At 33.1% G+C, this 16,970-nt stretch overlaps 2 protein-coding genes and 1 pseudogene across 2 annotated transcripts; all 3 read right to left on the bottom strand.

Moving 5' to 3' along the window:
* Nucleotides 1–638: 638 nt before the first annotated feature.
* Nucleotides 639–3,294, bottom strand: LOC133674833 (heme oxygenase 1, chloroplastic-like). Its single transcript, XM_062096100.1, has 4 exons — nt 2,533–3,294; nt 1,704–1,927; nt 1,078–1,185; nt 639–893 (listed from the first exon to the last, which is right to left on the bottom strand). The coding sequence occupies exons 1-4, from the start codon at nt 2,966–2,968 to the stop codon at nt 801–803; spliced, it is 861 nt and encodes a 286-aa protein (XP_061952084.1). The 5' UTR covers nt 2,969–3,294; the 3' UTR covers nt 639–800.
* Nucleotides 3,295–5,323: 2,029 nt separating this feature from the next.
* LOC133673813 (peroxidase 25-like) lies at nt 5,324–6,773 on the bottom strand (annotated as a pseudogene).
* Nucleotides 6,774–11,171: 4,398 nt separating this feature from the next.
* LOC133673693 (SPX domain-containing protein 1-like) lies at nt 11,172–13,821 on the bottom strand. Its single transcript, XM_062094555.1, has 3 exons — nt 13,382–13,821; nt 11,921–12,047; nt 11,172–11,824 (listed from the first exon to the last, which is right to left on the bottom strand). Exons 1-3 carry the CDS (start codon nt 13,703–13,705, stop codon nt 11,385–11,387), a joined length of 891 nt encoding a protein of 296 aa, XP_061950539.1. The 5' UTR covers nt 13,706–13,821; the 3' UTR covers nt 11,172–11,384.
* Between the last annotated feature and the right edge of the window lie 3,149 nt (nt 13,822–16,970).

Genomic DNA, 16,970 nt, shown 5'->3' with positions numbered 1-16,970 from the left:
TGAAGAGGGGAGTTAAGGCCAGCCTGAAGATAGTTTTCTTTACTTCTCCAGACATCCACATCCAAGGTCTCTAGCCTGAAAATGATGTGCAATGTACCTCTCCAAATCCCAATGCAGCAGGCACAAGGTGTAGATTATTATAGCTGTACAAGCATCCTAACAAGGTCTGCATAAGCACTGAATTTGGAGAATTTAAATTCGAGGCTGAGAAAGAAACCGAAGGTATAGAATGATTTGTTTGGCACAACAGAATGGGAAATAGACAAGGAATCCAGATGCAGTATTCTTACTCTCTCACGCATACGCTGGAACTGGATCTGGGTTGTCACATGTTTAGTTCAGCAAGCTGTTCTTAAGCATCATTGCTTTTCATCATGGAGGGCCTAAATGGTCTCCTGATATATACCTGCTTAAGTTCGCATTGCATAGGCATAAGACAAGCTTCAACATTGTTATCATTACGCCATCCTCATCTAATCCCTCATGACATAAAGGTTTGGAAACCAGTTTTCAGCAGCAGAATCCAAGCATCCATAAATACTCCATAATCAATGACTTGAATTTATTCTATAACAAAAGTTTAAAGCAGCTCATGCCACCAAAGTAAAAAAATATCTACAGCATTTCCACACTACAGCTTGGTCAAATGATTGTTGAATTTATTTGTACATTGAATGAAGTTCTTTACACAATAACAGAAGTCAAATGATTTCAATGGAAGTAAAGTTACCACGGAAAAGAAACAACTTCAACATTTTAAGGCTTGCACCATTACAAAAGACTACAAGCAATTATAAACATCATGATAATATTAGGCGAAGAATCTCCCCTGAATGCTTGAATGATTTCTCTGTTTCTTCCAAACAGTGGTCCTTCTCCTCTCTGGTCCAGCCCTGAGCAATCCCAACAATTAACACATTATCTACCAGGTCATAGAACCCATAACAAAAAGTTCATAGAGGAAAAGTAAGATGATCATATTGACATTTGACGGTTAAATTGTCAGGATCAATGCAAGGTTTAAATTAGTGGTAAGAGATTAACAAGACAATTTTGTGGGACTAGCGAGAAAAAAACCTCCGCAACTTTATTCAACTTGTCCCTGACATTCTGCAACAGCTGGGAAAGGTCACCATCCCATTTATAGAATTCTAACTCCTTTTTGTTAAGTAACTGCTCAGCTACCTGATGTAAAACAAAATGGTAAATGTGAGTATGTTACCTCAAATACTAAGACAATTATCCATATTACCTAGCTGCTTTTCAAGACATATCTCAAAAATGAAAAGAGTTGAGCGCATTGAAAACTGTTGCCACTTGCCAGTGCCAGTAACAGGCACGCACTGGGTTATATCTGCATAGCTGCTGCCAGACAACCTTTTTCCAAACCAGCCCATAATTGGCAATTCCTAATTCATTAGAAAACCCCTAATGTATTGCGTAAACATGGATATCTCCTAGATTGATTCTGATATATAAGAAAATAAAGCTTAATCACAGCCAGTATACAGATGGTGACTCTTGAGGGAAAAGAGAAGACACCTCAAGATTTACTTGCGTGCAAACATCAAATAGTACCAAATATCAAATCAACCCAACAGCTAAGCATGGAGCCACAAAAATAGCTCCATCCATGCAAAAATTGTCATGTAGCATGAAAAAATATGGGCACTTTTCTTTCAGGTTAAATACTAATTGTTTACCTTCCTCCCAATCATTTGACCACCAGCAGAGTGTGCAAAATATATGTTGTAGAAGTGACAAATAAATGCTTGAGGATCCTTCTCTGACAATTCCTGCAGAATCTGTGAATAGGTAACACCAGGAGAAGAAGGTTTGGGAATGTTATAGCCTTGTTCTTTGAACCACTCCAAATCTTTTGCCAACTTTTCAGACCTTTCCAGTCCAGTGTTTCTGAACTCAGCATCTACAGGAAAAGATAAAATGGGATTCAGGTCTTAAGCTCTGTCACAAGGCAAAAGTCAACACGCGTATAGTATATAGACAAGAAAATGTTCCATGGTCTACAAAAAAGTTCACAAGTCACAAACGGTGCAAAAGGGAACTTGGGGATGCATTGATGATAAAAACAAGAAAACCAAAACAACAGCAAAATGATCCCACCCCGTGCACTATATAGACATGGAGTGGTAAATGTAAAAGTATGTCTGAGGTTTGTGAATGCTTATGATCATTAACCAAAAAAGACATTGAGCACCATCAGTTTCTCTTTCAAAATGCCATACCCCACTCTTAGCAGAATCACCTGTTTATCCAAGTACGGTACCCCACACCTCATACTAAAGGCAATTTATGAATTATGAAGTCAAAGTTCCACATCCATAACTACTAGTCCAAACAAATAAGCAAACCAAAAGACTATCAGTAACACAATCCTTCAAGCAACCCAATAACAATCATCGAAACAAAACAAGACAACCATTGCCACACCCCAAAGATAAACAAATCCACCATTAAAAGCCAGGCAAACATACATCAAATAAAGAACCTTAAAACAAGAATCAAACTTACAAAAAGAAAAAGAAGCTTTTTCAACAATCTCTTCAAGGGTATCATAAACCAACTTGCTATCAACCAAAAACTTCAAGTAGCCATCAATAGAAGGCTCCCACTTACGGACAGCTTCTTCTTCTTTCTCCTTCACCTCCTTCTCCCCTTCCTTTGCTTGCTCCCTTGTATGCAATTTCATAGCCACAAACCTCATCTCCTCTACAAACCCTTTTGCCTCACCTGGATACCTCTTCTTAGGCTTCTCAGCTGTTGTAGCAGCCACAACAGCAGTATTTTTCAAAGGCATTCTATCAAAGACTGGAACTTTCAATTGAAAACACAACCTTTTCGACACAAAACTTGATTGAAAACAAGTTTCAAGACGAGGAGATGAGGATTTGAGGAGGGGTTTGTTAAATAAAAACTGGGTTTGAGAGATTGGTGTAAGAGAAGCCATCTTTGTCTATAAATAGAAATTGATAGTTAGGTTAGAAAATTTGATGAAGAATGAAAGAGCTGTTTAAGAGAAGCCTTCTTTAACTAAAGTAGTTGGCGATAAAAGAAAGATGTTTTGCCTGCAACTGGCGGTTTAAGTACTCTTGAAGACAAAGGGACAGACACAGATAGTAGTCTCTACCTTCCTGTCTGTGCGACTGTAGCAGGTTGTCTAAATAAATGGAAAAGGAGAGAAATGAATAATAATGGATTATGGGTTTCCTCTCCTCTCCTCTCCTTTACTGTTTCTTTTCGTCTATCTATGGAGTTTTATATACAGTATTGAAACTGAGACTAATATATGCCGTGGGGGTAGTGTGTTTTCAATATTTTCCAATATTTTTTTTTAATTTTTATGTCAAAATATGTTAAAATAATATTTTTTATTTTAAAAAAATTATTTTTTTAAAATAATCTAAAACATATAAAAAATTAATTTTTAACTAAAAAAATTATTTTTTAAATTTTTAAACAATATAATATCCACTACGTTTTCAAACAATATCTAATTATAGTAATGATCATGATGGAGTAGGTAAGGAAAAAATAGGTTAAGAAAAAGTATATTTTTTTAAATAATTTTATTTATTTAAATTTTTTATTTTTTTCAAGATTTTCTAATTTATTTAGATTAGTTTTCTAGTTTATTTAAAAGTTATAAACCTATATTTCTTAAAAAAGAAAAATATACACTAATAAAATTACCATTTAGAGTTTATGTGATCCTTTTTTGAAAACTTTGTTAACTTGTACTTGTTTATTTATATATATATAGTTTCATCTACATGAATTTCACTTTCAGTCATATTTTCTTAATGTTTATAGTGAAACAGGATTATTGATTTCTTCGATTTTTAAGCACTTATAATTGATTTTTATGAATGAAATCAAATATATATGAAAAAATTATAAGTGATGGATTTGACTCTTGTTAATGCTTTTAAATTTATTATTTTAAGTTTCTAGCCCTACGTGTACCTTCCAATCAATGTCCTTCTAGAAAAGGCTACGTGAATCACGTTAATACTTCATTAAGAACTGAATATATTATTTTAAAAAGTATTGGAAAAATTGTGTGCATATACTGTATACATGGATTTATTCTTCCTCCAATCAGACACAGAATGTTTGCACTGTAAATAATACTGTAATATTTAAGGGCATTATCTATGCTGTTTTTTAGTTAAAAAATACTGCTGGGAGTGTTATTTTTTTTATTTTTTATGTCAAAAACTGTTGGGAATAGCTTAAAGATAAGATTGAGTCTGGCTGGGTTGCCAAATATTTTCAGTTTTATATTTTTTATCTCTTTAAATTTTATTTTATTTTTATTTAATTTTTTTTCATATGGTAAAGAGAAAATAAATTGACGAGACTTTTTTTATACTATACAGAGTCTAACTGGGCCGCCAGATATTTCCAATTTTATTTTTTTATCTATTTAGATTTTTTTTTCTTTTATTTAATTTTTTTTCATATAATAAAAAAATAGCTCATAGTGATGATAATTTTTTTTTATTTGAGGTTGGGTTGGGTTGAATTTATTTTCTCTTAGCATTAGATCCTGCTACCACCAGAACCTAATAGCGTTGAGTCCTGCTTCCGATAGGACCTAACAACTTTTGAACTTCTTTGTTGTCAAACTCAATACTATTAGGTCAGGTTTGACAATTAAACTCAATATCAATGCTATTGGGTTTGGTTATTCCATCAGACCTAATGTTATTGGGTTCATCTTTGCAGCCAGACCCAAGATTATTTTAGGTTTTACATTTAAAAAAATTTTATTAATGACACACTGTGGAGCACAGTTCAATATGCTAGTGTGTATAGCAAGTTAATTTGATGATTTATTAACTTAGATTCTTATCTAAAAAATTAATTAATAACTCTTTGATTAAGAGCTTGAGTAGGGTTACATTTTAAACTATGTTTTATTAGTACAAATAATATCATTTTATTTTAAGAAAAAAAATCCCAAGCAACATAATTTTTATCAAAAACATGGGTTCACCTCTTTATCTGCAAGTTAACCTAACCAAGATGAGAGTATTAATTTTCATTATCAACATCATGGTATATTTAGATTAATAAATTATATTAGATAATGATTTTAAAATTTGAACTTAAACAAATCTCTTTGAACTATGGGTCAATTTTTAAAAATATAAAACTATGAATTTTCAACACTAAACAACGTCTACTGAATTTTGACGTCACAATCTAAGGGATGTTCCTTCCCTTCACGTCCTCTAAATTGTAATTCTTATCTATATTCTGAATTTGAAACCTTCAAATTACAAGACTCAAATTTAAGTTAGGAAAATAAAACTAGAAATTATTTTCTCAATTAATTATTCAGAAATCCATCATCACACACACACACACACACACAAACACATATATATTAAAGTAATTCCGTGTATAGATTTTTATGTTGCAGCACTCCTTCGATTGATTAATTGAACTTTGAACAAGCTTTTCTAATCTCTCCATTTGTCCCAGTTTTCATGTCAATGCTACTCATTTTAACCATGGCTTGCCTGAACTCAATGTCAAACCTATGTCCCAAAAGTCCTCTTACGGTGCCGGCATATTTTTTCACAACATCTCGTGTTGCAGCATCATCCCAAAGTCTCTGGTCAGACTCCAAAACTCCACTACCATCACGTACGTTCTTAAAGAAGCTTGTATCAAAATCTGTCTGGCTATCTTTATCTAATGGAACTGGTATTGTGCCATCACCATTGTTGGGGCACAGAGCTCGAAGTTGTGATAGGAATGATTGGTTTATAGTTGGATCTGCATTTCCCGTGCTGTGAAATTATATAGGCGATACCGTATGAACTGGCAGTGTGTTTGGCCTAGGGTATGTGCTCCTGAAACAGAAACAAGTTACCGAATGCTAATATGAGGTAAATGGAGATATATCTCCTCTATTTTCGTTCGTCTCCATTTCTTATGTTTCAAGAAAGTAAACGAATGCTAACTTGGAATGGGAAAGAAATAAATTTATACCAACGAGAGTTACGAGATCGTGATCGTCAAGGCCTTTATCAGCAAATTTTTGCTTCTGGACCGCAATGGAGTCTAGAGGAGAAGGTAAATATTTTGAGACCTGGGATGATAAAGAGACTCTGCCATCTCTTCTACCTGTTGGGACTGACCAACTCGGACCATCACTCTGAGATTTGATAAAAAACACACAATGCATAAGAATATATTTCTTGCTCTTAAATTTTATTCATGCATTGGAAATTGAGGGCGAAGAGATCATTTACCAAGTCCACAGCATCACGAGCAGCCAATGCTAGTATATCAGCACACGAGACCACGCCAGGGCATGAGGCCTCTATCTGTGATTTGGCATCATCAATTACTTCAAACCCTCTTAATCCTAGATTTGGCAACGCATTTCTCTCAGCAGAAGACCGGCCTGCAATTAACACTGAACCATCACAGCCCTGTAAAAGATTAATGTTAGTCCATAGCACTGATCATTATCTTGCGTTTAAAATAAGCTGAAGGATGGAGTGGAGAATAAAGAGGTCAAGAACCTGAACAAAGCAGTCATGAAAATGAAGCCTGAGCAACCCTGCTGCAATGTTAGGATCTTTCTTGAAGTACGATTCAACTGTGGACCTAACTATGGCCTCAGCTTTCGGACATGAAGAAGAATAAAACCCTGTTTTCAATTGGCTTTCCACAGACAAAGCCATAACAAAAATCACCAGAACAACCAGCCATAACCCTTCCATTGTTCTATAACTTTCTCTCGTCTTGCTTAATTACTACTAGAATTTGCATAACATCATAGTATTTATAACCATAATTAAATTGCTCAGTCCACTTCCCTTAATTGGTGTCCATTTCATTGAATTTTGGCCCGCTGAACCTTCTTTTGTTAGTGGAAACGCGTGACACCATAGAAATAGTGGTGTGCTCTTTTTCATCTCTCTTTGTTTGCAGGAGCAGAGTGGAAGATGCATAATTTCTTCTTTTTTTTCCTTCACCGTTTGGACAACTCCACAGATTTTTCCCTTGATTTTTTAATCACCTTGAACACACACACATGTATGATCTAATTGCTTAATTTCTTTGGATTGACATATCAATTAACCGATGATTATCTTGTTTTGTTTTTGTTAGGGTAGGCTAGTGGCCAGCAGTATAATTTCCATTTTGCTTAGAAGGTACCCTACCATCATATACAAATTTATATATTCCATGAATCTTACATACCTTTCGAGGTAGAATATATATGAAGAACATTCTTTGTAATGGGAAGTCAAAATTTGTAGTTCTTGAATACGTGGAAATCACCTGATACTACTCCCTTCAAATATTTTGGTGCAAGCATTTAGTGACAATAAAATTAATGGGCAAAAAGACAACAAATTAAAGGGTGGGTGGCAAAAACATTGTGAAAAGTATGGTTTTTGTTCGAGCATGAACTCAAAAAAAGATGCAAAATGTTGCACACCTAATTTATTGTCACCATGACAAGAATGCAAATGCACAATCACACTTGAATTTCATTGATAAAGCGTAGAATCATGCACAGATCCAAAACTCATTCACCCAAGCAAAGGAGAAGCCTTTCGCCCACCTCTGGCAATCATAGCCTGTTTCCAAAGAAACCCAACAAAAGCAACTGAAGCGATCTCAACCCCTCTAACTCTCTGTTTTCATTATTTTTTTCCAAACATCTAGACTAGGTATTAGACCCGACTCTAGGAATAATTCAGAAAAAAACTTATATCACTAAATTATCGGGCAGTATACAGGTTGTTAGATCAACCCGGATCAAATATTTTTATTGAAACAACGTTTTTCTTTTTTTTTTTTATTCTTCTTGGCTGTAGATTGGACGGGTTTGATCTCGGAAAGTGACTCAACGACCTTCTCCAAGGGAACTCCTTGTCTCACAGTTTCAGATCTCCAGAGCACAATATAGTAGCAAAAAGAAAAGAGAATACTGTCGACTCCTTTATCTATTTACATGATTTCCTTCGGACTATAGTATTTCATTCAAGTTGTCGCTTTCAGGCTTGAGTTTTTTTTTTTTTTCTTAAACAAAAAGAGGAATAGAATAGTAAAGTGCAACTATCTCCTATGGTTAAGAGGGTGAGGACTTGGCTCTTAGTTAGAGCGATTGTTTTTGCAAATCAACGTGTTTTTAAAATGATCTTTCACCTCACAAAATATTAAATTTATACATTTTTAGATGTTTTTAAATAATTTTAATGTGCTAATATTAAAAATAAAAAAAAATATTATCTTGATATATTTTTAATTAAAAAAACACCTTACATCATTAATGATGTCCAAAAATACTCAAATAACTTATGAACAAAGCTTATATAATGGATACTTGGTTAATCTCTTGATTCTAGCAATCTGATCATTTCTTTCTAGCTAAGGCAATGATAGATTATACCTAATGTCTGGTAAATTAAGATGGCTAATAGCTAGTACCTATAAAAAGTCTTCTTTTATAGATTTAGGGATTCTCAAATGTTTAAGTAAGTATCTTTTTAGAGAGAGAAAATACAATGATATTTTACAGAGATAGATTCTAAAAATATATATATACTAAAAATATTAGGAATTGAGATATTATAAATCATTTACCTGAGTGGTTTAGAGGGTATTTATAGCTTCTGAATCTTGTTCTTTTACTAGAGTTGATAGGTTAAAGAGTCATTTCATCCTTATAAATTAATTTTATATTATGAATTGTGTTTCACTCATTTTATCAAGCTAAGACACCAAGACATTATGGGTCATGAGAGATTTTAATGCACCTAATGATTTTGATAGAGTATAGACTTGTTTAATTAAGTCTATTTGTTAAGAAATTATTCCTCTAAGATTCATGTAAAATCTGTGGAGGTATGACATTAGATTCAGATGTTATATTTAAATCCATGGATGTAGTGATCCGGTCAGGCGTTAGGCCTAGAAGAACATAAAGCACTCGATCATGCCCAAGGTAAGATGGCAAAAAACCTTAGGCTCGACACCTACATGAGTTATTTGCCAGGCCCATCTCTATTGACATAGCAAAGCGCCAGACCAAGCTACTGGGTCTGTCAGTGTGTCAGGCCTAACATGCCTATGTTGAGGCGTGTTTGGGGCTGGTGGTGCTAGGTCAATGCGTCCAAGAGTTTGGGAAGTTTATTCCTAAATGTTTTCCTTATCCAATATTTTTAGTAAAATATTAATAAAAAATTACTTATAAAATCCTGGTTCGTTAATTGCATTACCAAACAATCCTCGTATGCAAACTTCTTGAAGTTCAGTTTCTCGCTTTCAATGTGCCAAGTCCAATTTAGTAGTACTATGGCGTTTATGCTAGAGCAACGGATGCGGGGAGATGCTTTGTCAGTGGATTTGCCTTCGTCCTTTCTTCTCTTTTAGTTTCTTTTTATTTTTAATCAAAGGAGAGGCAGTTTCTGGAGTTGTGTGTTTCACAAGACCGTCATCTCGTAGGATTTGTCTCATCAAAGAAGTTGTTGAGCATGTTGCTTTTGACCACTCTCCCATTCCTGGGCCAGACCGACCGGTGAAAGGAAAGCTGGACCTCTTGAAGGGGTTGCTGGAACCGGAAAAAAATCTGGTAACATGATTAGATCAAATGCATTTAGTTAGGTAACTATCCTGTCCAATTTAAGTAGAAACCGATTTAAATTAGGTTTCAGTTTCTAAATTTTCCAGGTCAACTCACCAATCGTGACCGAGTTTGATAAATATTATTGTATATGCTGTTTAATGCAAGGTGTTATACTGTATTATATGGTTACTATATTACAATATTATGTTAGACATTGTCTTTAAGTCTGTAAACACTTTAGATCGAGAGTGGTTCGTTATGAAGCTTTACTACATCTTCAACTTCATCATCCAAGCACTCTTAGACATTTTTTATATATATATAACTCGGATATCCGGCCAACTTACATGCACTATAATTAATTTATAAATTTATTGAATATCCTAGAAGCCGAGTAAAGATCAAACCTAAGCATAAGCATGCACTGTTAGACATTTTTGCTTTTATCACTATAAGAACTCCATTTTCGAATACAAATATTTCTTGGCATGATCATTTTAAACCTCTTCCGATGCTGCGATTCTATCTTCCTTGGCAGCTGCACGTCAAAGACTAAGTTTGTTGAGTTATATGTAACTTTGCACACTAATATAGTAATTACGGAATTGATTAGTTAAAATTAAGCTTTGGTAAGTTTGAACCAGATAAAAGAAAGAGGGATTACACAAGTTTTGTATCTATAAATCAATTTGCTTAAATCAACAGTAATTTATAAAGCAACAAGGAGTGCGTGAAAAGAATGAATTTCTTAACTGTTTGTATATTAGAAAGATATCCAGTGGATATGGATATTGAATGCAACAAGGAAAATAACCAAAGCCAGAGAACATAAATTTTATCCTTTAATTATTTTTTAATATTTTATAGTTTAAATTATTGAATTGAGATAATTTTTTTAAATATAATATCAAAATTTTATTGATCAAACGATTATAAATTCAAATTTTATTATTTATTTTATTTAATAAAAAAAATAAACACAAAATAATATAAATTTATACAAATTTCAAACTCAAGAGCTTTTATTTAAGAGATCCACTAACTTTAATTTCAAAAATAATTTTGAAAGCTTAGTTTAGATGATAACATGGTTATTAAATATGACCCGATACCAGGTTTGGGTTATCAATCGAGCATGTTAATCAAATTTCTTTTTTAAAAAAAAAAAAAGGCAAAACAACATCATTTACAAAAAATTGAATCAGCCTAAATTTTTGATAGAATCACATAAGGATCGGGTCAACTCCCTTATTTGTTATAAAACCCGGCCTAGGTTAAGTTTCAAGACAATTGGGTCCTTGGTTGACCCCGAGCGTAATTTACACCACACGCATTGCAAACAAACACATTCCTAAGAACTAATTTGTTTTTAGTATTATCATTTGGGTTTTTGAATTTCAGAAAACGTGTTAAAAGATATAATATTTTGGTTCAAATATGAAAGACTTTTTTAAAAAATTCGATCAGTAATGTGAGATAATCATAGAAAAGCAAGCCAAACAATTAGGTTCATTATCATAGCTTGTGAAGCGAAAAAACACAACCAAACTCAGAAGACAGTGAACAGAAATATATGAAGGCCAAAGGTTTCGGCTGTACATACTTGTGCTTAGACGATTCATTAATTAATTAACATCTTACTATGTGTTAGTATCGAAGATATGCATAATCCATGCATGAAAGGTAACTTGAAAGAGATTTTCTTTTAGAAGGAAATTTTACAGAATAGAGGGGGGCAAGCCTACAATCCCCCAGAATCCTGCTACTTGGCTTCTTGTTCAAGTATAGGAACCTTTTTCCAAGCATCCTCCAATCCGCTTATCTGAAGTGGTGGCAATGAGAAAACACTAACAGTGGAGCTCTTGCTTCGAATTTCCTTTAGAACACGCAATGCAGATATGGTGCTCTTCATAGATGAACTCTCCATAAGTTCAATCTCTGCAAGTTCCCTTGGGAATCTGAGTAGGTCATCATTTGTGGTGGTTGAAGAGGTCGAAGGATCACCACACAAGTCATCATCCCCATCAGATGGCGGCAGTTCGTTCAATGGGAGGAGGCGGTCGAGCATTGCCTCACACTCTTTAACGAGCTTGTAGAGCAGATCGGTGGTGAAAAAAGGCTGTTGCAACACCCTCTGGATAAAGGGCAGGCGAATGAGAGCACCAGTTCTTTTATCATATTTCTTCAGTATTTTTACCAATCCTGTTGAAAGCAAGCAAAGATTAGCCATGATTGTATTGTGGCAATATAATTAAACAAATGCAATAACTTAATTACAGTAGTTATGAATGTTCGTACCAGTATAGTTCAGAGCACTATAATTCTCCAGCAAAACCATCTCTCCGTGGAAATCTACAATCTCCTTCCTAATTTTTATCTTCTCTTCATTGGAATTGATTGCCTTTGCCACACTATCTTGCAACTCCTGCATCACAATCACAAATCTTCAATTTTCCTAGCAAATGGGCAGATTCTATCTTTACTTAACTGACATATGGTGCAAAAACAGATCTCAAATACCTAAGACACTTTAGCATCTTATTCCTTTCTTGTTAAATAGTTATTGAAACGGAAGCCAACAAAGTATAAAGTGAACTCAAGTTTATTATTCTGAACAATCTCTACCCACCATCCCAAATAAATAGGACCCACGGACTTGAAAAACAAACCTCAACTCATGGTTATAAGACGCAACCCAGGACCAAGTCATGGCATGGGCAGCCAATGCATCAGTGACATGACTCGGGGTTTGATTTAAAAAAAAAACAATAAATTAAAACAGCGTTGTTTTAGTTAAAAAAAAAAAAAATAGACATGAAAATCCTGGATTGACCTGGCAGGCTGAGTTTTATATTCATGCCTCAACTAGACTCTGTTCATAATCTATTTAAAATCCCTAAATTATGTCATGGCTTGAAAATCTAGCCTAAAAAGCAAATCCACACCTTCTTCTTATCTTCAATTAACGTCTCCTCGCATCCATATATATAGCACAGCACAGGAAAACTCAAAAGAATGATTTCCATCAATTCACCACAAGAAGACAACTTCCAACCATTCAAGTTACTTTCATGGGCAAATCAAAAGTTATAGACGCATAAAATATCTCCTTGCACTTGCATTTCACCACAAATAATACTATGTGGTGTGTGATACATTCTTCCAAATTTTAATCATCACAAATATAATATCAAAATTCATTAGTTGAAATATATTTTCTTATAAAAATCACATCAAGATCACAAAAAAAAAACCCCACCTCAACGCACCCACTTGAACACAGAAATGACCCCGTAAACCATTTAATAATCACATTCATGCAATAATTAGCATAGATCATCAGCACCTAAATTAATGCATTCATAAACCATTAGTTTTGATACCAAAAACCCATATGGGCCCTAATAATTTTCAGTGGTTGACATTATTTTCATATATATATATATACATATATATATATATATATAAGTAGATGCTTTCACAGAATATACCAAAGCATAATTGCCTGCTTCCTACAACCACATTTAAGGGGTTGCGTGCCAGTTGTCTATCCCAAACACCTGGCAACTAACGGTTTTAACTGTCCGTTACAGTAAAAGCATCCAACAGCGAAAAACGACACCGTTTCATCAACGAATGCCGTCACATTAACTTATTCCAGATTAACAATTTAATTTTTCTCATCAACTCGGAGAATTAAAGATTTTCTCGGAAACCAAACAAGATCGTAAAGGAGAAATTGAAAAACAAAAAAAATACCTTTAATCTGATGATGTACTCTTCTTCTTTCTCAACAAAAAAGCTGTTGAATTTCTCAAGCTCATCATCTAACAGCTTAATAAAATCAATCTCTTCTTTTGTCATACTTCCTTCCTTGCAATCTCCTCCTCTACCACCTTCTGCGGCGGCGAATCTTGGCTTTTTCAACGGCCGGGAGTCTCCATTGTTCATGGTTGTGCTGTTGTTGTTGTTTGGCTCGATGAGTTTCAATCTTTTCTTGAGTTCTTTGTAAGAGAGAAACTTGTCTCTCCATTCAGGTAATGTTTCTTCAATCTGGTTGCTTAAGCTTTTGCCGAATTTCATTTTGAGAGGGGGTGTTTGGTTGCTGAGAAAATGGGAGAGAGTGAGGGAGAGTGTGGGAGAATACGAGGAAGTGGGGAAGAGGGGGAGATATAACGGTAAAGAGAAGAATATTCGAAGGGTTTGGAATATCCAATTTTGCGTCCATTTCATCAAAGGGTATATCTCTGGTTTTATTCTCTTGATAAAGACAAAAACAATAGATTTATTGTTTATTTATGTGTACTTTTTGTGACGTACGTTTTGGTCCCTGTCTTTTATATTTGTGTTTTTTAATCCTTTATTGTTTTAATTTTCCCAATACTAACTCTACAATTTTTCAAAATATTCATTTCGGTCCTCTACCTTTGAATTTCTAATGAAAAGTAATGGTAGATCAACATTTTTAATCCTTGCTTTTATTTATTTTTCTTATGTTTTCCTCCCAAATTCCCTTAGCATTATCAAACCCGCCCCGACCCAATAACCCATAGATCCAAGACTTGATGTAGTTTGTGTTTGATTTTGCATTAACCTGATCAAACTTTTATAAAACATAATTAATTCTAAAATAATATCATTTTAATTTATTACTGAAATCATTTTAAATATGTTTATCTAAAATAATAAATCGTGTAATTTAGCTAATTTATAAGAGCCGAAGTTAATTCAATCTCCCTGACTCACTTTTCAGATTTCACGGTAATCTTTTTGAATATAGAAAGGAAAAGAAAATTAAATAACATCAAATAAAAAAAATAATCTAAAAGTGGCCAGAGATCCAAGACCATGCCTAGCCTTTTGGAAATTTACAGTGTTTCATAATAAATTTTTAAATAAAAAATATTTTAATACACAACATCATCAAAGCATCGAGGCGAAACTAGGAGGAGGTAGGTAGAGGACGGGTCCTGAAAAGATTTTAGATTTTTTTTATTATTTTGTGTTTAAATGTAGAATAGTATAAAATTTATTTTATTTTTAATAAATAATTTTTTTAATAATAAATTTCCCTGTCAAATAATCTCAGCTCAGCCTGGAAGCGTCATGAGCCAAACCTAATGAGATATGTTCATTAATGAGGGAAGGTATAATTCCAAGGCACTAGAGAATATCCATGCCCTATTGATCAATGTCTACTACCTATCAGTATTATTCTTTATTAAGGTCAGAAAATAGAGCCAAAAACATGCATGGCCCCAATCACTGCCAAACCGGCAATTCTACTCTATATCGAGTTTCCGGTGCAAAAAGATGTGGAATATATATATATATATATATATATATATATATATATATATATATATATATATATGTTAAATTCGATATGGTTTTGCGGGTTAATCTAAAAAAACTTAATATTCATAACCTGATATATACTAGATTTTTAGTTGAAATAGTTAAAAGAATTATGTATTTAACCCACGCAATGTTATGGGTTTTAAAAATTTTTTGTTAATGTAAAAAAATTGTATAAGCATTATTAATGATTTGTTTCTGATAAAAAAAAATTATCCAGGGATTAACTTGATGTAGTCTAGTCAATTTGATGGATTTAAAGGTAATATAAATAATTAATGAAAATATAGTTTGATTTAAAATAAATATTCAAGATGAAATTTTTTTATATATAAATATTAAGACGGAAATATATAGGATCGATTCAGATCAGCCTGAAATAATATGTCAATCTGCATACTAGGTTTGAGATCATAATAACCTCATAAAAAATAGATCAAAATAAATTATAAAACTTAATTTTTAATAAATCAAATGTTGAATGGTGAAATTGAAAAAAAAATAACTTGAATCAACTTAAGTTAACATGATAAATTCGTAATTTGGATTGTGAAACTAGAATAAATCAATAAAAAGTAAAAAAAAAAACACATATGCTTTTAATAAAAAAGTTCATGGTGGGATACATACTCTCTTAACAAAAAAACACTTACAATTTAATATTATTTAAAATATTTATTTAATATCAATTTGATATTTTTTAAAAAAATATTATAAAATACATTTGTCACGATAAGACTGAAAATGATATTTTTGGTTGAATTGATCTTATTCTTGGTGGTCTCCCTAACCCCCAACCTAGGGATATATATGTCGTCAGAGGTGGAATTTTAATCATTGGACTATTTAGCCCTTTGAAAAAGATAGAGGATTCGGATCTTTTTATGGCATATCCCCGGATTAGAATATACTCTCTGGTCATTTCTCTCTAATTTCCATGCCTGAAAGGGAGAAAAAAAAAATTATTGTGATTGATGTCTCTTCTAGCTGAAAAATCCCAATACATCGAGAAAAGTCTCTCTTTTTTTTTCTTACATTGTACTAACATGGATTCTAATAGTTTATGCAGTACTGAGATATTTAAAATGATTTTAAGTATAATTCAACGATGTGATATGAGATGGAATTTTTTTTGGATGATTTGAGCCTGAGGTTGAAATAAATATTGTGGCTTTTTAAAATAAAATCTTCTCATCACCTGCTTGTTCACTGATTTAATGCTTTAAAGACTCTCTCTCTCTCTTTTAATTTAAATTAAATGATTATTGATTCACTTGATAATTTTATTTGTTATTTTTTTCAACTTCGACAAGTTTTTACTCTATGTAATGTAATTTTTTGTTTTGTGAATAAACCGGTAAGGTAGCCTAGTTCTTTATTAGATTCAGCCTTTTTTTCACCCATATCACTTGTGTTTGTTTAATAATTAAGTGTTTCACTCATTAAATTTTTTTATATATTTTCTCTATATAAACAAATAGAATACACAAATCACACCACACAGCATAGAGCACATCACGAATATAAAAAACCTCCCACCCTTTATTTATCTTATCAAGGTTTACACACACACACATCGAGATTCTACCCAAGTTTTTATTTTTTTGGTGGGGGAGTCAGCAAGTTGCTATTCACACCATAAAATTAGTCACAAAAGTTATAGATCGAGTCAATTTAGTAATTTTTTATTTTATCCGAATTCAGTATATCTTCAACCTTGATGTGATTTATTTATTGTTTTTATGATGCTTTAACCTGCATCAATCGGTGAAATATCCATCTTTAATTTTCTCTCTGTGTTTTTTCTGAGCATGCATGTCACTTCATTTTGAAAGCTTTGACATATTTATAAAATGACGAAATGCCTATAGGAGGAGAAAGGATGAAAGCATTGGCATATTCTTTCTTGGGTGCCTTTGTGCTCCCTGAAAACCTTATCTTGGGAGCTGGCGGTCCATCCCCTCAACCACCCCCTCAATTATTTTATCTT

Source organism: Populus nigra, chromosome 15 (assembly GCF_951802175.1).
Source record: "Populus nigra chromosome 15, ddPopNigr1.1, whole genome shotgun sequence".
NCBI classification, from domain to species: Eukaryota; Viridiplantae; Streptophyta; class Magnoliopsida; order Malpighiales; family Salicaceae; genus Populus; species Populus nigra.
The sequence above is the reverse complement of the archived record's forward strand: the minus strand, read 5'-3'. Positions and strand labels throughout refer to the sequence as shown.